At 39.6% G+C, this 26628-nt stretch overlaps 1 protein-coding gene across 1 annotated transcript in view; it reads right to left on the bottom strand.

Annotated features, from left to right (window-relative positions):
* CSMD1 (CUB and Sushi multiple domains 1) overlaps positions 1–26628 on the bottom strand; it is a 946348-nt gene that overhangs the window by 161988 nt on the left and 757732 nt on the right. The window contains exons 33-36 of the mRNA XM_069973446.1: positions 20759–20854; positions 6602–6805; positions 3107–3231; positions 1481–1577 (exon numbers count right to left, since the gene is read on the bottom strand). Of these exons, the coding sequence (XP_069829547.1) occupies positions 1481–1577; positions 3107–3231; positions 6602–6805; positions 20759–20854 (522 nt within the window). The remainder of the gene's footprint in view (positions 1–1480; positions 1578–3106; positions 3232–6601; positions 6806–20758; positions 20855–26628) is intronic.

Genomic DNA, 26628 nt, shown 5'->3' with positions numbered 1-26628 from the left:
TGGGTGGTAAATCTTATTTTACAAGACTATACAGAGCAATACACATTCACGCACGGGTGCATTTAATAAGCTGAAAACAGGCAGATGTGTGATAATAATTTGATGAGATATCAATCAAACAACAGACGAACAGGATATTACAAAATAGTTTGTAGTTTTTCCTTTTTGGTATACATTTTGATGTTGTCAAAAGAAAACGACTTACTTATAAAATCCCAGAAAGCTATACTTTTAAGGACAAGTCTAATACTTTTAAGGCACAGTCTAATATGGCCCCTTACAGAGAGTTATAGGGCCCCACTGTATGTCTGTTTGTCTGTACTTTTAAACCTATCATTAAAGAAAATTTTGGCATGTTCCAGCATGTGTTATATTATGGATGTATTATCTATATATTATCTAGAATGACTGCTTTTGGTAATACCATCATAATACAGTGTCATACCAAAACACCATATGGTGGTACAAAGGACAATTATGGCTCCAAAATAATAATCAATAAAGACTATGGGTACAGCCATAAAGCCCTGAGCACATGGCTTCATGATAAGTATTAGCCCTTAGTCAAGCATATATCAAAAGATCAAAAAGGAGAAATCTGGCCTCTCAGGTTTTTTTTGTTTTTTTTTAAAGGCAGGACCACGGGGAAAAGTAACAAAAAGTATTAACTCACCTCTCTCCGTGCCTCTTCAGCCCCGGATAGCCGCTCCTGGAGCCCCGTTTGGCTGAGCAGGCTGTCCATCAGCCAGGACAGGCGTTTTTCCCTGAGTTGTGACATTATCCCCTTCAGCCAGATGATCACAATGGGCATGGCGAGAGGTAAGTTAGGATCCAGTTTTACATTCCCCCTGCCAGCTGTCTTTTTTTTAAATTGGCGAACTTCTCTTTTAATCAACTGCACTAAAACAGCTAAACAATCATTTAGCTATTTTGGTGCAATACTTACCTGGTGTCCTCTTCTGTGCAGCCTCTAGCCCACTCGGCCAATCACAGACGGAACAGTGGCAGCCAGTGATTGGCTGAGCAGGTTGCCACTCTCCAGACAAGAGTGACAGCCCGCTCAACCAATCACTGGCCACTGCGCTTTCCCATTTCAGTCAGTCACTAGTTGATTAAGCGGGCTGTCATTCCAGTTACTCCAGTTGCCCTTCACCAGCAAGACAGCCACTCTGTTTCTGATTGAGGTCTTTTTTTCATCTATTTATACTAGTTGACAAAAGTCGCCAAGTCTCACAACTGGGGTATATGGATAATATTGATGTCTTTATGCGCAAGTAAAGTCTACCTGATTCTTTATACTGTATATCAGAGAATTATTGTCATGAACTTTTGAATAAATTACTTATTACGTATGAATAATTCACATTTATGAGTACCATTTTTGATATTTTTGAGGAGTATGACAAGCACATTGACATACTCTACATTTTAAAATAAGACTTATTCTAAAATGCATACAAACATATTTAAAAATATTTACCAGAAAAACTACCAAGTCGTGGAGAAGTCATATCTGAGCCATCGTAAATCTCTAGGGAATCCCAGTTATGTTCTGTTGCAAAACTTAAAACTTGTATCTGTCAAATAAAGTAGAAATTGCATAAATTATTGCACATGTCCTTGATAGTGGTGATAAAGACCTACCAGTGGACGAAGATTACAGGATGAGCATAACATACAATAAAAGTTTAAAAGGGAATGTGTCACTTGGTTACTCTCAAAGTACTGCAAATGGAAGGATAGATGAAAAGATGTGATTCCAAATGTCACTTTTACATTTAAACTCACACAGATTCCTATGCAATAATCCTACACTATATGTTAAATAAAGTGTAATCCCTATCAATATTACAGCTCTTCTTTGCTCTATTCTTGAATATTTATATAGTCAGGCAATCAAAGGTGATGATCTGGGATTGGCTAAATGACACCTAAGTTCTCTTCAATGAGTACTTGTAAAGTTAATCAACTTTATTTGTATCTATATAAAGCATGATTCTACACAACTTTGCTATATACTATATACCCTTGGGTAGAACATAATAAACCGCATATTCTTAACTTTCCACTCTACCCCACTGTCCTTCGATTTCATCTTTGGGTCAAGGTGAACGATCCCACCTTCACTCACTGTCCTGTCCTTTCTAAGTCAGTGATGGGCTAAGTGGACTGTCACTGCCGAGATGATACAGTCTTGAAGGTGGAGGCAGGATCGTTCAGCTTATTGTAGTGCGTATAGTGAATCTTAAGAATGAGCTGTACCGGTACTCTGAGGACTCTTCTACTCAAAGTAAGTATTATTGTAATAAATATGGGGGTGTCAGCAGTGACTGCTCTCCAATGGTATTAGGGGTCTTACCACTCTTATTGCCCAACAATGCTACTAAAAAGTTTCCTGTGTGCGCTCATTCTCCTGCGTTGTCATACTACGGTATATAAAGCACTTGACAATTCCTGCCTATTAAATCTTTTCTCCCTCATCTCATAGCTTTAAGGCTAAGAGTAAACTTGGCATGAAAGGGAGGAGTATTTTGGAAAGACACATTGGCCCAGATTTATCAAACTGGTGTAAAGTAGAATTGCCTCAGTTGCCCCTGGCAACCAATCAGATTCCACTTTTCTTTCCTCACAGATTCTTTGAAAAATGAAAAGTGGAATCTGATTGGTTGCTAGGGGCAACTGAGGCAATTCTACTTTACACCAGTTACATAAATCTCCCCCATTGCCTTCTGATCAAAGTAAATCAGTAAATTATGCGAAAGAACGTAGGCAGAAAAATCTTTGCAACTATTTAAGGCAGGTACACAATATGGGGCTTATTTTATCTGTCTTACCTCTGGAAATAATATATTTTAATACCTATTTTTGGTCCAAAGAATAAGAGGTACACTTTAAAGCTTTCATTTTTTTTTATGAGTACCATTAGTTCCTCATTGACCTCCTAGAATTGCCCCCTCATGATTAGTCTTTGCCCAACTATTTCCAGTATCGGGCCCTTAAAGTGATTAGTATCAAATTTTGAATTCATGTGATGGGGAACTTTATAACCACATCGACCATTCTGTTTGTGATGAGTCTGATCTAATATGAACAGTTTCTTAGTTACCTGAATTCCTGAACCTTCAGCCACTATAATTTTCCAAACACAATTTAAGCTATTTCCATAAGTCTCAGGAAAACCTGGCGATAATATTGTTCCTCTTCTCTCTGTAAAATTTCCACTACATGGCACTGTAAAAAAAAAAATAAATAAAATTGAGCTGATATAACCAAAAGCAGATCACCACTATGGAAGCGATGGACACTCCTATTTGAATACTTTATTATAATTGTCTTAGTAGGACAGTCAGCTATATATCATGCTCAGTGATAAAGAGGCTGTGCTGAGTCATAGGATGCATGCCTCCTTCCTCCCCCACTCTTGACTGTGCTCTCCTTCAGAACTGAGTTGGGGAGTATGGCATAGAGTGTCCTCTTCATACTCTGAGCATAAAATAAAGTTGGCAAATTCTCTTTAAATATAACAGTACCCCAGAAACAGTAACATTAAGTACTGTTTCTCCATTCTTGCTGATAATGACATGCCAACAGACTAGCAGAGGAGGGAAGGTGAAAGGAGCATAATCAAATAAGTAAGTGTATTGAGAAATGTATTAGTTTGGGTCTGACATCAATTACAGGAAAGCTCATGATATTGAACTTTATTTCTAAGGCTTATAGGTAAATGGACTTAAAAATTACAACTTTATGACCTAAAACATTAAAGGGGTTATCCAGCGTTACAAAAACATGGCCACTTTTCCCCCTACTGTTGTCCCAGTTCAGGTTTGGTTTGCAATTAAGCTCCATTTACTTCAATAGAACTGAGTTTCAAAACCCCACCCAAACTGGAGAAAACTGTAGGGGGAAAGTGGCCATGTTTTTGTAGCGCTGGATAACCCCTTTAAGAAGCAAACCAAAGCAAGGCAGACATATACTCCATAAGCCTTCTGAATGCATCAATTATTGTTCTGATTACTCCTCCTCTTAAGTTCAGAAATGTTATGCCACATTTCTTATCATCTTAAATTATTGCTGTGCCATCATGTGTAAATGTTTTTAAAAATGCAGAATCTCTTGTTTGGTTGTACTACTTTCCCCACCTTCTCTGCAGAGAAATGTTGGTGGGAATGTTATTCCATTAGTCATTTAAGTGTAGGTACCTTCATCAAAGGCAGAAAGCTGGTTGGTGTGAGGGATTAGGGCTCTCTTACACCAAGCGATTATTGGCCGTACTTGGCCAGTTACCAGCCATTCCGGACGATAATTGTTTGGTTTGGTGTTATAGGTCATGTTAAACGACAGCAATAGTAGTTGAGTGAACATCCACCACTTGGGGAGGTCTTGACTTATGCATGAAAATAACAATAGAAGAGACAAAAGAACCCGAAGAGACAAAAGAATCTATTTGTACCTTAAAAGAGAAGTCCCACTTAAGTACAAAAACTGAAGGCAGGCTGGTAGGGACAGGAAAATAATAAACTGAACTCACTGGTCATCATGCCTCCGATGTGCTGCTCCTGGGTCCCGTTCACATCAGCCGGTGACTTGCAGCTCTGCTAGCTGCAACATCATGTTCCCAGTTGTGTGATGCCCATCTAACCAATCAGTCACACCACCCCAGTCACTGACTGTTTGAGCGGCAATCGCTCAGCTAGGCCATTACCTTTCAGCTGGAGAAGCCAGGTATGTGACATACCCTGTTTCCAGCTGAAGATGACAGCCGGCTGATGTGCACGGGATCTGGAAGTGGCGCATCAGAGGCACGAGGATTAGTGAATTTAGTTGTTTAATATTTTCCTGTCTCCACCAGTCTGCCTGCTGTTTTTGTACTTCTGTGGCACTTCTCCTTTAAAGTACACTTGTCACAAAAAAAGAAAGAAAAAACTTTTCGACAGGTTACAAAAGACACATTAAAAGGTTCTATTGGTCAGGATCCTTTTTTTTTTTCAGACCTCAACCGATCAGGAACACAGGAAGGGAGTAATGTACATTGCCATTTGCAGAATTATGCTCTGCATCTAAGTCAGCAAGATTTTATACTTTATGCATGAAATACATTGCCGTCGTGAACTCAGAGCCAGCAGCGGGCATGCTAAGCACGGACGTTTCCCAGCTTGTTCACCAGATCAGTCTTGGCCTGAACACTTAGACCCTGACTGGTAAAAACTTTTGCTGTATCTCTATGACACATTAAAAGTTCTGCACTGTCACTTTTAAATGCAGAAAAATAAAAGTAAATTGTAGAACATCACATTTAACATTTATAGCAGAAATGCTGTCAGGAGTTCTGGACTGCCATAATTACATCAACACATTTTCCATAATGTCTTTTCATGCTCTGAGACACCTGTTATAGTAGCTTGAATCTAAAAAATATATACTGTACATAAAAATAAATAAAGAAGTCAAAGATGGGGGGCATCATAATAAGAGGAAACAATATATTGACATGAAAGATCATGGCACTCACCTGCTGGCCTCTTCTTAATTCTTTATTGTAGATACAAACTGGAAACAAAGTGTGAGAGTGAGTAAGCGGGAGCAGTTTCATGCGTAACACACTTCTTCCGGCTCTAAGGTCTCACAGCCGGAAGAAGAGTGTTAGGCACAAAATGTCCGTTGCTGAGATGCTCTGTGACATTCTTACTCCGCACCCACTTTGTTTCCTGTATGTCTCTACAATAATAAAGAACAAGCCAGCAGGTGGGTGCCATGATCTTTCTCGTCTATATGTTGTTTGTTGATATGGACTAACTTTTACCACTGAGCACCACTGCAATTGCTTTCTCACTAATCTCAGAGTAGTGCAAAGTAGCTTTTTTCATACACCATTGAATATAATACCAGAAAATAGCCAAGGTCAATAAATGTAAAATTTGTGATCATTCTATTATTTTGTTGAATAAAAACAAATTTAGTGCAAACTATTTATGACAGTTGTTTCTCTTTTCTTATAAGTTGTAACATTTTACCAACGTCTTCCTTTCGTGTTCAAAGGTTTGCCTATTGAAGCCATAAAGTTCTCAAGCCCTTGCCTCCCGTCATCCCTGAGGCCCCTTTACTTGCACATGGGGCTTAATAATAATAAAAATAAAAAAAATCAATCAGGATTCATCCGCCTTTATTAAAATGTGTCCACTGAATACTCCAGATAAGACAGTCATTTTCAAAGGTGGCTTTCATTATGAAAAGAAAACATTGACATTCTTCTCTGAGACAGCTTCGTTACGTTATCTATTTAACAGTACAGATAAAAGGCTTGCAGACTAGAGTACATTGAATTGATTTGTACATCATCTGAAGATTTTTTACAGTCAGAGCTTAACATACAGTACTCACTCATATTCTTATCATACTCTGACCAATCTGTGCTACTTAAAGATCATTTTACCATACAATATTCCTTATGCAGATTCATGCCGGTCTAATAGACAATGACTATAATGGGCTATTGAAATAGCTCACTTATGTGAAATTGTGCCCAAAATGAAAACTAAACAAAGCAAATTAATACAGTCCACAATTGCTTGTACATCTAAAGAGAAAAGAATGACTTTACCCAAACAGCTTGGCACTGTATCGTTCCATTGTGCTAATGCATTGGGTACTCTCTGGCAAAGAATAGCTTTAGAACCTTGAAGCAAATATCCAGGGTTGCATTCGAATCGAACTACAGAACCTGCAGAAAAATCAGATCCAATCCTTCTACCATATCTGGGCTCGGGAACCGAGCTGCACTGAGTGTCACTTGTACGAGGGACAGCTGATGAAAAAAGAAGAAGGAAAGTTTAGTAACAAATTACATCATACAGTAAAAGTAAATAATACAGTACAGATGGGATATCACAAATAGCCACCTAAAAAAGCCAAACCATGAGCAAATCATCATGTCATAAGTAATAAAGTACTCTAACAAAGAATTACAGTACCTCCTGTACATTACTTTTCAAAGAAAGTATGAAAACAAAGAAATGTTAAAAACAAAAAAACAATAAATAAACACGTTGGACCATTAGTATTTTTACTAATCAAGAGACGGTGTGGTCACTGTAGTGTCAAGTTAATGGTTTAGAATGGAAGCTGTGTTGCTGTGTGATAGATCGGTTCCATCCACCAGCTTTAAACAAATAGTATCGTTGTCATTATTATTATTTTTTTTACATTTTGGGGGTACTTATTATGACGTTTAATAAGCCAGTATTAAATAAACCCCAATATTGTACTCTTCAGTTGGATTTACCAAGAGGCACTCACCTCTTCAGGTACATCTGAGGCTGCTCATGCCTGCTATAAATTGTCATCAGACATGTCAAACGTTATTGATAGCAGCGGTTATATGTGAACAATTTGATCATTCAGGTTCTACTATAGACATTCCTTTTTTTTTTTTTTTTTAAGATCAGTGATGTTAATCATGTTGCAGTTTTTTTTTTTTTTTAATAACAGAAACATAGTTTGGCCCAGTCCAGATAATGACTATTCTGATGTGGGTGCCCATTGCAAACATGTAAATGTCATAAAAACAGTTCAGTGTACCTATGTGCATCTAATGTTTTTATGCCTTGAACAATATTGCAGGTACATGCAAAAAACAAACAAAAAATCTCATTCACTAGTTAGCAGGGCTGAACTGGGACTCAGATTCAGCTCTGGAATTGGAGGGTACAGAGGCCCACTTGTTGTCTGGTTTATGTGAAGCATATTTAAAGGGGTTATCTGGCAATTAGCCCCTTTAACCCCCATCTAAGCTCTGCCTGAGCCCAACCCCTCAATTAAGCCTTGTCCCTTTGTTAACCTCTTAAGACCCAGGCTGTTAAGTGCCATGGTTTCTCTTAACACCCCCCCCCCCCCCTTCTGTGACTCTCCCCCCTGAGGAGGTGGGGCCTGCTGGAGAACTGTAGAGGAAAATATCAGTGGCTGCATACAGGGAGACAATTGCTCTTCCCCTGCACCGTTCTGATTGCACTACCCAGCCTTCTACAGCCAGTGATTTACTATGCTGTAAAGAGCAGGGAGGTTGTGTAGAGGAAGAGAAGACCGGCTCACTTAGCACAGCGGCCTCTCTGGTATGTGCCCAAACTGCCAGATGGCCAGTCCGGCCCTGCTGGTTAGTATGTCTCACTCTTGGGTCTTTTGGAGCCAATGTTGTTTTAAAAACAGGAAACAGTTTCTAAGTTTTGTCTGTTCTAAAACTCAACAACACCCAATATAAGCTTGTTTTATCACAGTACATAAAATTAATGATTATCTTTAGGAGTGACACATAGCAAGCATCACCCACAGACACTGAGAATTTTTTTTTTTACATTTCTATGGTGACAAAAAAAAAAAACGTAACAATTACACTAAACTTCTGTATCTAAATTCTGCACTAGGAGTGTGTAAACCTTAAGGGGCTGTTTCATCTGCTACATACTCCATCTAGTGTAGGCTTCTTTTTTTTGTCTTTTCCCTTTCTTGTATTTTATAGTGGGAATATTCACCTGGTGTGCTCAATCGCAGTAGTTAAAGCTCAGAATAAACACTTCTTCTTCCTATGTCTTCCAAATTCTTCTGTTAAAAAATTTCCATTGGGACTTAAAATTGCAGTCTGTACTGCAATTTTGTTTCAATCAACTGCACAGCAATAGAGATATAAAAGTGATTGCTCAGCTACACGCAAAATAAAAGATAAAAGTTGCCTTTCTGTTTAAAGGAAAATATGCAGTATAGAGTTTTTCTTTGCCCTCATGGGTTGTAATTTATTATTCTGCCATAGATGTACACCTAAATAAGAAAGGATCTAGTATTTAATGACTAGAAACCATAAAACATTTTTTTCCCTAGATTACCATTTCACTTGTTATGAATAGCTATGTATGAATTTCATTTCTAAATCCATATCCAGATAGTGTGCTTAAAATGTATACTAACTGCAAGTACTGAGAAGCAAGAATTATGGCTGCCACATATATGCACCCATGATGATCAGTGTCCCGCGGGGTGGCTTCGTTCCAGTCATGTGGTGCTGCTCTAATCCTACTGGCCGCTCTTCTGACCCCTTTTCTTTCTACAGGTCTATTGAAAGCCGGAAGTTAGGGTCTCCAGTGCATCTCTGAGAGCTCTCTCATAGAGGTACATTGGAGGCCTTGACTTTCGGCCTCCTGAGATGCAGACCTGGACCTGAAGAGGCCGCTTGGGCGCCAGTGGGATCCAAGCAGCGCTGTGGGACCGGAACAAAACTGCTCCGTGGGACACCGATCATCATTGGTACTGTAAGTACCTTATAGATTGCAGGCAGGGCCCTCTTCCCCCATGTACCAGTCTGCCATTTGCCTTAATGTAATGTGTTTTGATCTTGTATTGTTCCTGTTTGTTACCCCCATCACTTGTATAGCTGTCAGGAATGTGCAGTAGCCTGGTGGGAACTGGGCCTGGTTTTTGCTTTTGTGTGACACACCCGATTGCTTTTCAGCTTCCGGCAATGCAAGAGTTACACTGAGCTCTGCTAGTCCTCATTGCCGCAGCTGAGCAAGCCTGTTTGATTGACGTTTTCCTCTGCCTGTCTGGGACCCTGAGGATCAGAGCGCTGATCCAATGGGGATCCGGACCGGGCTCTTGAAAGAAAGCTGAGCCAGTCTCTCAGCACTGGCTATTAAGGTTTACACCCTGATCCCAGCTCCCCCTGTCTATTCCTGCAATCCCCATTCCTAATCCCTCTGCTTGTTTGACTTGTTATCTGACCTTCTGCCTGACCTTTGACTATCCAATTGTTACCTGACTTTGTACCACGTTGCCCGTTTAGTAAGCCTGCAGGATGTGGTGTATTGTTTCCAGTCTGACACAGTGCTCTCTGCTGCCACCTCTGTCCATGTCAGGAACTGTCCAGAGTTGTAGCAAATCCCCATGGAGAACCTCTCCTGCTTTGGACAGTTCCTGACATGGACAGAGGTGGCAGCAGAGAGCAATGTGCTAGACTGCAGGACTGCAGTCCTGCAGGACATACAGCAGCTGATAAGTACTGAAACACTGGAGATTTTAAAATAAAAGTAAATCACAAATCTGTATAACTTTTGAAACCAGTTGATTTGAAAGTAAAAGATGTGGATGGACAACCCCTTTTCCTGCTATGATCCCATAGTGGAGACTTAGCCTAACGTGGTATTTTTCCTTATCCCTTATTGTATGTGAATATTAGGATACTTTAGCTTTTCACAGACTGCATAGTCCAGTAATGCACTGTAGCAGCAATAGAATCAAAGGGCTCACCATTTGACCTATGAAGTGATTTCTGTTTGTCATGCCTAGGAGTAGCACAATAATACACTATTTGCATTCGTTATACATAGGCATTGCAAAACACATCATCATCTAACAAGCATATGTAAAATGAATCTCTTGGAAAGAATCCAAGTCCAGTGGTTTGACATTTTTTTAAAGTCACAATGGAGTGGAGTATTTTCCACTCAAGCTTTTAGCTAAACAAAACTGGGCTTGGGGCTATTTACTGGCCTGTCCGACCAGTGGTCCACCAACAGGACAGCATTTTATGTTATTACATACAGAAAATTATGCTGATGCCTAATGCACCAACCATAATTAGAATACTGTGAAATTTTAAGGAAATACTAAAAACATAACCTGTTGGGGGTGGGGGGGTTTAAAGGGGCACCCCCTCTTTTTTCAAATCAACCGGTTACAGAAAGTTATATAGATTTGTAATTTACTTCTGTTTAAAAAATCTCAAGTCTTCCAGCACTTATCAGCTGCTATATGTTCTGCAGGAAATTGTGTTTTCTTTTTAGTCTGACACAGTGCTCTCTACTGACATCTCTGTCCAAGACAGAAATTGTCCAGAGCAGTAGAAACTCTCTCCTGTTCTTGACAGTTCCAGTCATGGATAGGGGTGGCAGAAGAGGGAAGTGAAGAAAAAAAAAACAACATTTCCTGCAGGACATACAGCAGCTGATAAGTATGGAAAGACTTGAGATTTTTTAAATACAAGTAAATTACAAATCTATATAACTTTGTTTATTTGAAAGAAAAAGTACCCCTTCAAGACTGCATTTGAGAAAGAAAACAAACAAAAATATGCAGTTAAATATTCAGTGTGCAGATATATTTTCTATTACTAAATAAGAATTACCCCTAAATAAGACAATGTAGAAAAAAGGGAGACCGTTTTGACCATTTCGGGATCAAGGTTTTCTATAGGATTTTGGGGCAGTTCCTGGCATGGGCACTTGTGGCAGCAGAGAGCACTGGAAAGAATACACCACGTCCTGCAGGACATACAACAGCTGATAATTACAGGAAGATTTGAGATTTTACAAATCTCTGCCACTTTCTAGCACCAGTTCATTTGGGAAAAAAAAAAAAAAAAAAAAAAAAAAAAGAGAAAACTGGTGAACTACCCCTTTAATATAACGTTCATCTTGCGCAGTCCACCAAATATGTTGACAGAATCCCATTATCTTATATGGTTGAAATATAGGTCTGTAATAGGAAAATTATACGATTCCAAAACAAATTCTGGACTATTGAAAAAAAAAAATTAGAAGAATATTGTTGAAATATGTGCCTTTGCCATGCGTTAGAATTATTAGCTACTTTATAATGATATTAATCCTTATTACATTTGGGATGACAATGATGCAAAAAAGATTTCTCAATGTGTCTTCTCTTGAGGCAAATGCATGCTAAGTGTAAGCCCGGGTCATTGTTAAGTAGGATTTCTCATCCCCCTGTAATTATTTTCCATCCTTTAGTAAATGTTTCACACTGCTGTGAAACCAAATTGAAATCAGCCCAGTGGAAAGTGAACAGAGAATAAGGTCAACCAGGAAAATAGAGTGATAAATAAAATGATTGACTTTGCAGGTGAGATTAGTGTGTTTATTCAGACAGCAGATGCTGGTCACAACAACGGCGAGCCAAAAAAAAAAAAAAAAATTCTAATTGAATTCATGGTCAAAATCCATAATGCAGTCTATCTTTTCGAACCATTTACTGTACATAAAAAAATATTTGGCTAAATTATACTTAAGACCTAGCAGCACACAGAAGGATTCCGATTCCTTTTTTAGGAACAGATTCATATTGTACAGATTGTTTGGCATTGGAATACTGGTGACTGAAGAAGTTGGATGGAGCTCTAAGGAGTCCTTGAAAACATGAATAAAGCCGTAGACCATATGTTGTATCCATGTTTTCCAGGACCTCCCTAGGGCTGCATCCAACTTCTTCAGCCACTGGTATTCAAATGCTGAATGATCGGACTCCAGTAGAGATGAGCAAGTACTAAACATGACAGAAATTGACAGGAAACAGCAGGGGCAGCATGGATGGACGCCTTTTGGGAAGGGCTAATCACAACATTACGCCAAATTTTGGGCAACAGCCGGGTGGGGGCCCTCAATTAAATTTTGCTGACCCAGACCAAGATGGGCAAGGCACATGTTATGTGTGTAACTGGTGCTGTTTTTTTTTTTTTTTTCCCCCAAAGGCACCCGTTGCACAGTACACAGCACAGTGAGGATAGGTATAGCTGAACTACAGATCCCAGCCAGCCAAGAGAATGTCAGCAACAATGACAAATTGACTAGTGACAGCTGCACCACAAGTCCCAGCCAGCAGCCAAGAGTAGCAAAAAAAAAAAAAAAGTTTTAAAAATTTTAAGCCCTTACAAGGACTGTTGGGTTCTTTGTGTTGGATTCCTGCCTAACTGCACACTAATTCCCTGCCTAACACTCTACCTGACAGCAGCGCTCTCTCCCTATGCTTATCGAGTACTGCGGGACCTTATTTTTATATGCCCAGGTCATCTGATCTGGCCAGCCATTCACTGCTATCGACATGTAGGGTTCCCACATGATGCTGCGAGCTCCTAAAGCCTCTCCTGCATGATGATTGGCTGAGAAAAAGCCGCCAAACATGCAGGAAGAGGAAGATGCCATTGTCTCGAATATCGTGAGATGCTCCTCCGAGTAACGAGCATCATCGAGTACCCTAATACTCGAACGAGTACCAAGCTCAGACAAGCATGCTCACTCATTTCTAGACTCCAGCTTTTTTGAGTTGTGCTCATCTCTAACAGATGCCCAGTGCCCATAAAGCTGCTAATTGCCCACAATATACCTCTGTGCGCTGTGCTCTTGTTTATTTTACCACACAATAATCTAGAGCAAGGGTCTCCAGCCATTTCTATCACATGAACAGATTTGTAAATGACTACTTTTTGAAAAACTCAAGCCTCCTGGTATTTTTCAGATGCTGCATATCTGTCAGAAAGTCTTTTCAGTCTGACACCGTGGTCTCGCTGTTACCTCTCTCAGTGTCAGGAACTGTTCAGAGCAGGAGCAATCCCCCATAGAAAACCTTTCCTGCTCTGGACAGTTCCTGACATTGACAGAGGTTGAAGCAGAGAGCACTGGAAAGAATACACAACTTCCTGCATGACATACAGCAGCTGATAAGTACTGAAAGACTTGAGTTGTTGTTTTTTTTTTTTTTTTTTTTTAAGGGGTAACATAAATCTGTATAAATTTCTGAGACCAATTGATCAGAATTTAGTTTTCTTGGAAGTACCCCTTAATGGATATATAACTTACGTGGCTACATGGCTATCAATTGAATTTTTATCTGGCCATATTATAGTTTTGATCCTAGTTCTAAATATAAAGAGGCATTGTCACAATTAACATAACAAAAAAAACAGCAGGGGTTGTGATTAGTTTCACAATATACTTTTTTTTTTTTTTTTACGTTTTCTTTGTTTAATTGTCCCTGTCACATGTGATATAAAGCAAGTTTGCAATATACATTTTTCATTTCTTTATTTTTTAGTTATCATGCTTTAAAACAAAGCCATACTTACCAAAAATCCAGGTCCAGCCTCGTGAAGCTTTTTTTTGTCTTGTGCTGCTTGAAAAAAAACAAAAAAACAAAAAACAGACTAAACACAGGGATTCTGGACAGTACAAAGAGGCACAGCTCAATGTGTCCATCAGTCACATGACTGTCTTCTCTGTGAGCACAGGTGACCTGGGAAACACGAGACTTCCTGTGTTTAGAATCTTTATTTAAAAAAAAAAAAAGAGCTAGAAAACAGGAAGTGCTGTGTTCTCCATGAAACTAAAAAAGAAATAATGTAAATTGCAAACTTGCTTTATATCACATCTACTGCTGATTTAGGTTTTAAAAGTTATAATGAAAGGCGCACTTTAAAAAAATGTTATACGTTCTGTCAAGCTGTGGTTCAAGGACTGAGGCTTCCTGTGCTTGGATTTGTTTTGTTTAGTTTTTTTCAACAAAGAAATGACCAACTATCATCAGGAAGGGAGCATGGTCTGCAGTTTGACAGGAAATGAGTAACCTAGTAGCCATAGAAGAAAGAAAGAAAGAAAGAAAGAAAGAAAGAAAGAAAGAAAGAAAGAAAGAAAGAAAGAAAGAAAGAAAGAAAGGAAGAAAGAAAGACGATATATTGCAAAGTTCAATTTGGCTGAAAAAAGTACTCCGTACGGGACCGCATGTAAATCCACGGCTGTGAACATTTCCGACCTCAAACAATGGTCTTATTCATTTTTCACGGCGCCGTATACAATCCGGCCGTAAGCTCATACGTAGTGTGCACTGTGCGGGCGTATATCGTATACTTTCAAGCGAACGCATCAACCTCAAAACTATGTGCGTATATTCGCGGTTCGCACTACGGACGGATTCATACGCAGTGTGAACATAGCCACGAACTGGAAAAGTATTTTGGACCGCAGAAAAGAAAGTTTTGTACTATTAATATGATGTTCTATTAAAAAGGGTTGTTCAGCAATATTTTTTTTCTTTCAAACCAACAGGTGCCAGAAATTGCCAGAGATTTGTAATTTACGTCTTTTTTTAAAATAATCTCAAGTTCCAGTACTTAGCAGCTACTTTATGTCCTGTAGGAAGTGATGTATTCTTTCCAGTCTGGAGAGGAGTAGAGGTTTTCTATAGGGATTTGCTACTGCTCTGGACAGTTCTTGACATGGACAGAGGTGGCAGTAGAGTGCACTGGAAAGAATACACCACTTCCTGCACGACATACAAAAGCTGATAATTACAGGAAGTTTTGAGATTTTTTTTTTTTTTAATACAGGTAAATTACAAATCTCTGCCACTTTCTGGCACCAGTTCATTTGAAAGAAAAAAAATGAGAAAATTGGTGAATTACCCCTTTAATATAACGTTTACCTTGCACAGTCTACCACATTGACAGAATCACATTTTGTAGAAAAGATTTAAAAAATATTTTACTATTTTCCCTTATAAAATAAATAAATAAATAAATAAATATATATATGAAGATTCATGTCTATAATCCCAAATAACAACATGTCATTACTTAGCTAGAATACACAGAAAACAACATGGAGCCTGGGCACCTACAGTGCTACTTAAGAGTTCAACTGTCGACTTAAGACCTAAAAAACTCTCAAACAGCTTCAGAACTGACAAGCAATTATACAGTGCTTACTGCTTACATACTATATCCACACTGGTCACTGTGTCCAAACATACATCCAGATGGAAATGGACTTCATAAAATGTTAGAATAATTTATCTTATACAAAGACTGCATGCACTATGATCTCAGGCAGTAAAAACTCTAAGTGAAAACCTCTAACAGGATAATGTTAAAAATAAATGGGTTTTCTATCAGCAGTGGCTTCATCATTTCCAGCTCCAGGCTGTATTTGCGTGACAAAAGACCTGCTGCCAGTTATTAGAGAGATGGCACTGTGAACTAAATCTTCAATGAGCCCCCAGTTGTGGCATTCAGACAACCACCTAGCACCGATAAAAAATAATTACAGCAACAGTAACCTTAATTTTAGCTATCGTGGTAATGACGAGGAAGCCGCCCCACATAGCAGCGAATGCAGCAGAATCGAAGGTAAATCTAAATAGGATTTCCATTCTCTATGGATCCTGCCTCTTTAGTCTCATCCTCGTAACACGAGCGGTGGTGCGAGGACAATGAGGTGGAAATTGATATCTCAAAAACGGTTTTAACGGAACGACTGACAATGGCATATATGTCTAAACTCTCCCCCCCCCCTCCCCAGTTTTCCTGAAATGACCCATGAATTTGTCTACCCCCAAGGAAGCTTGCGATAATTACTTGCGTTGCCACTTTGTTCACATCAACTGGACATATCCCCTTGGCGAAGCTTTGATTCAGTACAAAATGCATGAGGCTGCATTTCCGATGAAGTACAATTTAGCTATAAACATATTTGTAAGAGTAAAACTGGTTTGACAGTATTTGGCTCACTATTTTTCATCAATATTTGTAAGCCAAAACCATAAGTGGTACCTACAGAAATAAAACATAATGGAAAGAGTTTTAGCTTTTTTTGTAATTACGAATGACTCCAGTTTACAAATACTGATGCAAAATACTGAACTGAATACTTACATGTCAAACCAGCCCTGGGCCTATTTTACACATGCCTGTTGGTAAATATCTTTAGGCTATGTTCCCAGACAGTATTTTTGCAACCAAAACCAGAAGTGGATTTAAATTACAGAAAGGCTCTGTTCACATACTGTGGAAATTTAGCGGATTGTCGTCATTTAATGGGAAGTAATTACCGTTATTTAAAAAAAAAAATGACAGCCATCCACTAAGTTTCAACAGTGTGTGAACATAGCCTTTCTGTAATTCACTCCTGGTTTTGGTTGAAAATTACTGAGCAAAAAATTGTACGGGAACATAGCCTAAATTTGTATTCTGGATAAGATTACATTGATTGTATTGGTATATTATCAGTATTGCCTTAGTGTTGCATCCGTAATTCTGTACAGCAAATAATGTTGGGTTGACTTTTAGGCAAGAACCTTAAATGCACGTTTGATCATGGATGCAATACAAAGTACTGGAAAGAATATTGACGCAGCACAAATCAAATACAGATCATAGATAGATGCATCCGAATTCAAATCTGTCACCATGAACTTTAATGTTTTCCATTTTGTTTTTGTTTGTTTTAGTTTTTTTCCTACTCTGCTTCTAAAAACCATAATATTGTATTTCTAATGAAAAAGCCAAATGGGGCTTGTTTTTGAGGGCCCAACTGCACAGCATCCTTCATTTCATCATAAAATGTAACTGTCAGGAGTAGACACCGGCGGCCATGCGCAGATTTTGACAGTGCCAGAGCATGCCACCAGCTTCCTGGACGTGCCAACGCTTTCCCTGGTAACCAGGTCGGCTAGTTGCTAAGGGCACATTGGTAGCGTCCCTAGCATCTCTCACCGCAGCTGGGGCTCACACCGCCCCCGGCTGAATGGCCTAAGTGCTATGTGTTTGACATTATGCTAGCTGGAAGCCAGGACCGCCAGTCAGCTCTGTCGAAATTGGAGGGCTGGGTCTCTGCCCCAATCACACCCTAGGGCTGAGACTTTAGCCTCCATAAAACTCCTGCCCCCATCATGCTTCCTTGCTTGTGAAAGAGCCTCTTTGAGTGTGACTAAGCTAGCGTTGTATCCTGATTGATAATCGCTTGACTTCCCGACCATTCCCCGACTTCTAATTTTGTGCTGATAGTTCCGGACCTGGCTTGTTAACCCTGAGTTTATTGTGTTTGTTTTGTCCTGTCTTTGTCTTGTGCACCACTAAAATTAGTACAGTGATCAGCCTTCTTGGTGAGGCCGGCCTGCTAAGGAACCGATCAATCCAAAAGAAAGGGACAGCTGGCTGGGTGCCATTGTTAGGGCTTCATTTCTCCTGTGTTCCTGGGTCCCGGTCTGACAGTAAGGGCCATATTACACAATTATCGTGCGAAAAATCGTTATATCGTTCAAATTTAAATGATAATAATTCTGTGTAATTGCAGGCAACAATCTAAAAATCGTTCGTGTGTCGTTCAATGATTTAGATCTGAACCTAAAATTATCGTTAATCGTTCGCTAATCGTTTGCTGTAATTCCACAATCGATCCTTCAAGTTACATATTTTTTTCACTAATCGTTCAGTGTAATTGCACATTGTTCATTGTTTTGCTGGGATCAGAAGGAATAAACGATCATATTAATGAGTGCAATAACGATCATAGTAACGATCGTAACTAACGACTATCGTTCTGTGTAACATGGTGAACGATTTCCAGTTAACGATAAACAATCTTGTTTGCGATCGTTTATCGTTAGTCGTTAATCGTTAATAGAACCCTAATGCTGTGTGTTCTCCAAACTCTTTAAGACTTGTATGCTGCAATGCCAAACTATCAATGCCACTCTTCATTCTTTTGAATTCTTCATTCAAATCGTTTGATTTACATAGCTAGTAAGTTGTTAACATACTGTATGGTTTTGTAAATAGTAACATGTTAACATACGGTTATGTATATTTCTTATTTATTTTCTATATTTAATAAAATTTTTAAAAAGAAAAATAGAAATAAAAGGATGGCTTTTCTACCAGTGGGAACAAGGAATTGCTCTAGTTTAAGAGGAGAAATGTAGTATGGGAAGAGCCCATAAAAAAGAATCATTTAGGCAATGACTTGTTCCCATATAAATTAATATAATAATCTTTTTATTCTAACATTATAATGATTACACAGAGAATCTATGTACACTGCACTGTAGTATACTATATACCGCACTAGAAGTATTTAATACCCTAAGGATTAGGCTATTTTAATGTCTAAGGAACAGAAAATAAAGCATCTCAATTACACTGAAAAAAATGTTAGTAATTATGATCCTTGACATAAAAACTGCCACAATTTCTACTTATTATATTGTTTTATGTGATGCCATGCTGGGGATCAAATCAAGCTATACTCTGGAGGACTACTGTGAAATGCCTGGCTGGAAAAATAAAAGAGAAATACTGTAGCTAATAGGCGAGTGTGGCTGAAATAATATATTTTTATCGGAACTATTGAAATGGAAAGAGCATAGACATTCCGAACGTATTTATTAAACTATACATTCTTTTTAATTATAGCTAAAAAGGTATTGAAGAGACTGTCACCTGCGAGAAAACCCTCTAAACAATGGTGATCATTGAAAGGATTAAAAGACATTGACTGAATCTGATCTGTACGTTTTATCTGTCTAGTCACTGGCATCCCCCTACTGCCAGCTGGCATAAGGTTATACTGATGTACTGAGATACTGACTACCAAGCTCAGAGCTATAGTGGAGAGGACAACTAAGGGCCCTATTCCACCGGACGATTATCGTTTGCACAATCGTTAACGATTAATGATCTCAAACGACCACTATTGCGAAAGACTTGAAAGCGTTCACTCATTTCCATGGAACGATAATCGTTACTTATGATCGTAATTGTGGTCGTTTTTTCTTCGCTATTTTGTTCGTATCTATTGTGAACAACCGAACGACGTCTTATTCAATGCGAACGATTTGCGAACGTTTTGCGAACGAGCAACGATAAAAATAGGTCCAGGTCTTATAAAGCGATCAACGATTTCTCGTTCAGTCGTTAATCGTTAACTGCATTTCAACCGAACGATTATCGTTTAGATTCAAACGATTTAACGATAATCTGAACGATAATCGTCCCGTGGAATAGGGCCCTAAGGCTCCTGAGTTTGAAGGCTTTGGGTGGGGGAATACAAGTAAGTAGAATGATAAAAAGTATTGATTTAGAATTGGCATCTTTTAAAGCATTACTTTTAGTTAAAGAAACTTTTGACACATTCCCCCAAAAAATCATAGAGCATAGTTCTGGCCATTGCACATAAAGATAACCGGCACCAAGCGCAGGAACTGGGTGTCAGTTTGAAAAATAGACCACCACCATGATCTCTATGCTGGCACTGACAAGGTAGTGGTAAAAAAAAATATATAATAAATCACTTGAGATGGTACATTCGCTTTAACATCACACATGGAGATTTATCAAAAATGGTGTAAAGTGAAACTGGCTCAGTTGCCCCTAGCAACCAATCAGATTCCACCTTTCATTTTCCAAAGAGTCTGTGACGAATGAAAGGTGGAATCCGATTGGTTGCTAGGGGCAACTGAGCCAGTTTCACTTTACACCATGTTTGAAAAATCTCCCTCTTGGTGTCCAAATAGTCAAAAGACTATCTCTGGATGTTGTTGGACTTCCTCTATGCCAGTCATCTAGTCATCACAATCTGGACATTGGTTGCTCAAATTCCTATAGTTTCGGCTTCTAAGAAATGTTGTTTGCAGGCTGCCTTTTATATTCCACCTCTTGTCGGGTGACATTGTTACACAATAGTTGATACTACACACTTCACCTGTCAAAGCCTTTAATGCCATGGCTGATTGAAGTACATATATCCTCCTGAATCCCTCCTAATCACTTCTAGAGAGAGGGTGGCCAGGCGCTCAGCCTCCCGTGGCACCTGTAGGGGCCTCTGCACCCTCACCAATGTGACCTTGTGGCAAGTCTGATTTAAGTCTTAGATCAGAAGATGATATTGTAGAATAACCCTTTAATACTCAAGAAAGCCAAGAAGAAAAGATACAGTCACCAGGGAAATTACAGAAAGCCCTGGTGCTGCATGCAATATTGCTCTCTTTCCCATAGATTGCTCTAAATAGTTTCCAGGTTTCCATCTATAACCTAAGCATTTGCCTTGTTGAAATGTAAGCAATAAAGCCTTTGTCAATGCTGCTAAAAACAGATTCATAAATATTAAACTGCTGGAATCAAAACGTTCAGAATAGAAGTGAAGCCATTCTCGGTTACCTTGGTAAACAAAGTAAAATCCCTTGGCAGGTGCACCGCTGGTTGTGCTAAATCTCAGAAGGATGTGATTAGAAGTTGCTAATGGCATTGTCTCCCCTGAAAAACAGTGAATTATTAGATTAAGAGATTGCTTCGGGTTGGTGTGCATACATTCTATTTACAAACAATAAGAACACAGTTTATGTAAATTTCATGGTAAATGAAGTAACTGTTTTCATGAATGTTAGACTAGATGTCATGTTTATTCAACTAAGGTCTGTTAGAGAAAACTGGAAGCTTCATTTGAACTATTCCAGTCCCTTGACATTACTAATATTTTGATCATTAGGTTGCAATCTATATAATTGAACACAGCAATCACCTCGCCCAAGAAGAAAAACAAAACAATGGAGTACGTACTCAAGAGTCTCCACTGATCAGTGGAGACTCTTGAGTGAGTACCCCATTGTTTTGTTTTTTTGTCGCTAATCTTACCGGGGCTAAGTGATTGCTGTGTTTTGTTGGTCTATTTTTCATTGCCCCTGGTAGCCAGAATCCTGCTCCACACTGACGAGGGGCAAATACCCTGAAACAGCTTTCTGTGGATGGATGCCTGCCTTGGTACACTTGTCATGTCGCAATACTTGCTACAGAGTTAGACTTTGACGCAAAAGGGGCCACCTTGGTATTTCCCTATTTATGTTCCAATACTCGTAATCGAGGGGGATTTAAGGAGCTACGTATCAGGGTGGTTTGGTAAACTCCCCACTGGGAGGCACCCATTGGCCACAGGTTTTCCTTCTCTGGAGGGATATCTGGCTATTTCCGTATTTTGAGACTCCACGGACCTTTTTTAGTCTATATAATTGGATTCAGAATGAGCTCCATCACTCTCAATAAGGGTCCTATTACAAATCCAGGTGCACATCCGATCCACATCTGGATTAACGTCATCACCTGTAGCACAAAAATTGCGCAGCAAGAGCACCCTTAGGATATGTTTTCACAATGTAGTACTTTTTATAAGAATGGTCGCTGTTTACAATAAAAAATGACCGTTCTTTTCACCCTGGCACACATTGCATGGAAATTAATGTAATGCTGCCCCCTCCGTACATGCGCCACATGTTGTTTGGTGCAGCTGTGAAATTAATTGACAGGTAAATTAATAATGGCTGCCATGCATGTGTTCATGCAAACCAATATTAATGTTAACAGGAATGGGCCGCATGGAAAATATTGTTCCTGAGGCTGTCAGACCTTTGACAGCTGCAGGAACATGCAAACACAGCCTGGTGTTCTGCCAATATAACAACGCCCATTGTTATACATTGTGTCAACATAGCCTAAGGCACAAAAAGTCTACTTGGACAGGCACGTAGTATGTTTGATTTAGGACTAAAGTGATGAGTAGAGGCTTAGGGCCATATTACATGGCCCGATATTAAAGGGGAACTCGGGATAAGAAAAACTTGTTTTCTATTAAATGTACATTAAAAGTTATATAGATGTGTCTGTATAATGTATTACTGTATCTGTGCGGTTCTGCCTCACTGGTAGCTGATAGAAATCCAGGAAGTGAAAAAAATTCTCTCTGTGCCAATTCACATTGTCTCCTGCTCCTTCTGTTATCCTCCCTTAGGAGACAAATCTTCCATGCCTGTTTCTCACATTGTGTGTGTTTGCTGAGATCAGGCTGATGATACAGAAAGGGGGCAGGGTGTGATGTCATAGGAGGCTTGGCTGGATCCCCCAATCCCCTGAGTGATCCACCATTTCTGACCGTCCAGAAGCAGCTGCTGCACTAATTTTACTGATTGTGATGGGTGGGGGTCTGTGATGATTAGCTGAGCTAAAAGATTGCATTCTGGGAACTGCTCAACCAGGAAGGACAGAAACACAATACAGAATGAACCCCCCTCCCCCCAAAGAAATGGATTTTTTGTAGTTTTAAAACTGAAATAGACAGGTAAGTAATGCTATATGCTTCTGCAGAAGTTTCCTTTTTTTAACCTCTACCTGGAATTTCCCTTTAAGGAGCAAGCAAGTGTCGACCAGTCAGGTCAGAGCTGACTTGCTTCTTATTCTACACTTGCTGTCTGTGCTATTATACACACAGATATTGAGAGAGGAGGAGCAGGGGGGAGCTGCCCGAACAATCCTTAGATTATCCGGATGGCCCATAAAAGACAGAGTGGCGGTGTGCTGCGGCCACTCCTATTACTCGATGCGTCGGCCAGCTGGTACAAGTCTAATGCACAGACACTCCAGCACACCATTGCTATCGTGGCAGTTTAGATAGGTCATGCTTTAAGACAACGATCAGCTGACATCGCGAATGTTGGCTGATTATTGCCTTTTAACATGACCTATTACACCAATCGATTATCAGCTGGAATAGTTAGATAACCGTTTGACGTAATAGGGCCCTTAAAGTGCATTTACACAGACAGATTTTCTAATGCAATTATTGAAGCTAAAGCCGGGAACAGACTATAGACAGGGAACATAAAGGAAAGACTGAGTTTTTTTCTCTTTTCAAATCCATTCCTGGCTTGGTTTTTACCAATTGCAACCCAAAATCTTGTGCGAACACTCCGTAAGGGATTCCTAGGTCTTTACCCATATGTAGGGATCTGGAATTAGCTGCAGAGAATCCCCATGTTGCTACATTCAGGATAATTGGCAGTAACTGATTATTGACTATTTCATAGCATGGTACCAAAAAGAAGAGAAGAAACATAGGTTGAGGTCAGGACAGACAGAATTCACTCGCAATGGCAGAAGGTTAAGTTAGAGCTATTAAAGTAGATAGGAAGAAGGTCAGGGCAGCCAGCATGCAGATAGATGTGAATAGATGATAAGTCAAAGCAATAAGGGAGTCAAACACTTGAACACCTTTGAACCAAGCAGGCACCTAGAACCCTTATTGTTCAGGCAAAAAGTGACTGGAAATATGCCATTAGAAGGGAACTAGACAGTTTTAGGCCATGTTCAAACAACGTATATTTTGTCAAAGTATGGTTGTTGTTGCCGATTGCAACAACTGCCGTGCTTTATATGAAAATATACGATACCTTACTTTCTATGGAATCCGGGACGGAGCGTATACACATAGTACACACTCCGGCTGGGATCCCTAGTGGTGCCGTAGAAAACTAACATGTCAGTTTTCATGCGGCCGCTATTTATTGAATAGCGGCCGCAGAAAACCCTGTCAGTGCACACTATTGAGCGAGCGGCTCTACTGCAAAAACACTATGTGAACCCAGCCTAAGGTGATAAAGTGACTTTATGAGAGGTGGCACTAAAATTTCACAACTTTACAAGCAAAACTAGATGGAAATGGCCAACAGACAGACAGGCAGGCAGGCAGTAAACCAGGACTTCACAATTCAAACCAGCAAAGACAAACATGAAAGGGTGGTACCAGCAGTGTAAGAGCATCCATACGGAGAGCAATGTTCTGTAAAATCTGGGACAATTGCTCTTGTCATTACACGACCATAATAATTTTATTGACTTGGTCATTGATTTACCTATTTGGACAAGCATGGATTACAACTCAAAGGTGTCTACCCTTTAATTCTCACAGGGATTTAGACTACTCTCAGGCTACTTTTTGCAATGGCTGACATGGTACCAAAGTACAGTAGATGTGAGGTGTAGTCAGACAGCATGCTCATACAGAAGCCGAGGCAGTAAGATTAATTCAGACACCTTTACACCAAACAGATACATAGGAAGCTTATTTCTCAAGCTAAAAGTGAGAAGAAGCAGAGGGTGGTGAAAGAAGAAGAGCTTTGACTGTTTAGAGGTCAGGGAGTGTCATCTGGGAGACAGCACTAGCAAGCAAGACACCATTTTGGAGGGCATACGAGAGTTGGAGGAGAGTCATAGCAACTGTATATAGAGTGATGACAATATTACAGTACATTACCTGTAACTGGCATGTGACATCTGACTCCTGATACCTTAGCCATGGTATGGACATCTATCTTAGACCCTGACTGTGAGCCCTGATACTGACATCTTACTCTAATTCCAGACTTATGCTATGTTCACACAACGTCAAAAATAGAGAAAAGGCGGCCGATTTGACTATTTTAAAAACATCAGTTTTTGCTGCGATTTAACTGCAGTGCATTAAAGTCACTGTGAAGACGGACGTCCAATGAGCACAATGGCCATTTTTACAGCTGACGTCAAAATAATGAACATGATCGTTATTTTCGGACGTCTTTGGCAAACAGCGAATGTTTTTTATTAGTTGTTCACACACAGTTTTTTTTTGTCACCGTTCATTCTTCGTTTTTACTATTAAACCCTTAGGGACCAAGCCCATTTGGACCTTAATGACCAGGCTCCTTTTTTCAAAATCTGACCTGTCTCACTTTATGCTATCACATAAATTAGTTAGTAAGTCACATTACCAATATGTCCTCTTTATTCTGGCTTCATTTCGTAAACATATTTCACTTTTTAGGGTGTTACGGGGCTTAAAAGTGTATCAGCAAATTATGAAATTTTCATAAAATTTCCAAAACTGATTTTTTTTAGGGTCCAGTTCTTTTTTTAAGTTGATTTAGGAGGCTTGTATACTGGAAACCCCCATAAGTGACCCCATTTTGGAAAATAGACACCTTAAAGAATTTATCTAGGGGTATAATGAGCATTTTAACCCCACAAGGGCTGGAGGAAAAAAATGGAAAATAGAAATTTTCCAATAATATATTTGTTAAGATTAAAGTATCTCATTTTCATAATAAACATGAGAGAAAATGCACCCAAAATTTGGTAACGCAGGTGCTCCTGAGTACAATAGTACCCCATATGTGGGCGTAAACCACTGTATGGGCACACAGCCGGGCTCAGAAGGGAAGGAGCACCTATTAGCATTTCCAGTTCAGATGTTGCTGAAGAAGTTTCTGAGCGCCAGGTGCGTTTGCAGAGCCCCTATAGTGTCAGCAGAATAAACCCCCCCAAAAAAGTCACCCCATTTTGGAAAGAACACCCCTCAAAGAATACATCTTGGGGTGTGGTGACCATTTTGACCCCACAGGTATTAGAGGAAAGTATTCAAAAGAAGACAGTAAAAATGAAAAAATTGAATTTTTCCAATAATATGTTTGTTTAGTTTAAAATTTCTCAATTTCATGAGGAACAGGGGGAAAAAAGCACCCCAATATATGTAACACAGGTTTTACTGAGTAGAACGTTACCCCATACGTGGGAATAAACCACTGTATGGGCACACAGCAGGGCTCAGAAGGAAGAGAGCGCCAATTAGCATTTTCCGTGCATGATTTTTCTGAAGAAGTTTCTGAGCGCCAGGTGCGTTTGCAGAGCCCCTGTAGTGTCAGCAGAATAGAACCCCCCCCAAAAGTCACCCCATTTGGGAAATTGAACCCCTCAAAGAATTCATTTTGGGGTGTGGTGAGCATTTTGACCCCACAGGTATTGGAGGAAAGTATTCAAAAGAAGACGGTAAAAATGAAAAAATAGAATTTTTCCAATAATATGATCATTTAGTTTGAAATTTCTCAAATTCACAAGGAAAAGGGGAGAAAACTCACCCCAATATATGTAACGCAGGTTCTCCTGAGTAGAACTGTACCCCATATGTGGGCGTAAACCACTGTATGGGCACACAGCAGGCCTCAGAAGGCAGGGAGCGCCAATTAGCATTTTCAGTGCATGATTTTTCTGAAGAAGTTTCTGAGCGCCAGGTGCGTTTGCCGTGCCCCTGTAATGTCTTCAGAATAGAACCCCCCCAAAAGTCACCCCATTTGGGAAAGTGCACCCCTCAAAGAATTCATTTTGGGGTGTGGTGAGCATTTTGACCCCACAGGTATTGGAGGAAAGTATTCAAAACTAGACAGTAAAAAAGA

Source organism: Dendropsophus ebraccatus, chromosome 6, assembly GCF_027789765.1.
Source record: "Dendropsophus ebraccatus isolate aDenEbr1 chromosome 6, aDenEbr1.pat, whole genome shotgun sequence".
Lineage (NCBI taxonomy): Eukaryota > Metazoa > Chordata > Amphibia > Anura > Hylidae > Dendropsophus > Dendropsophus ebraccatus.
Note: the sequence above shows the minus strand (reverse complement) of the source record. Positions and strands in the feature narration are given on the sequence as shown.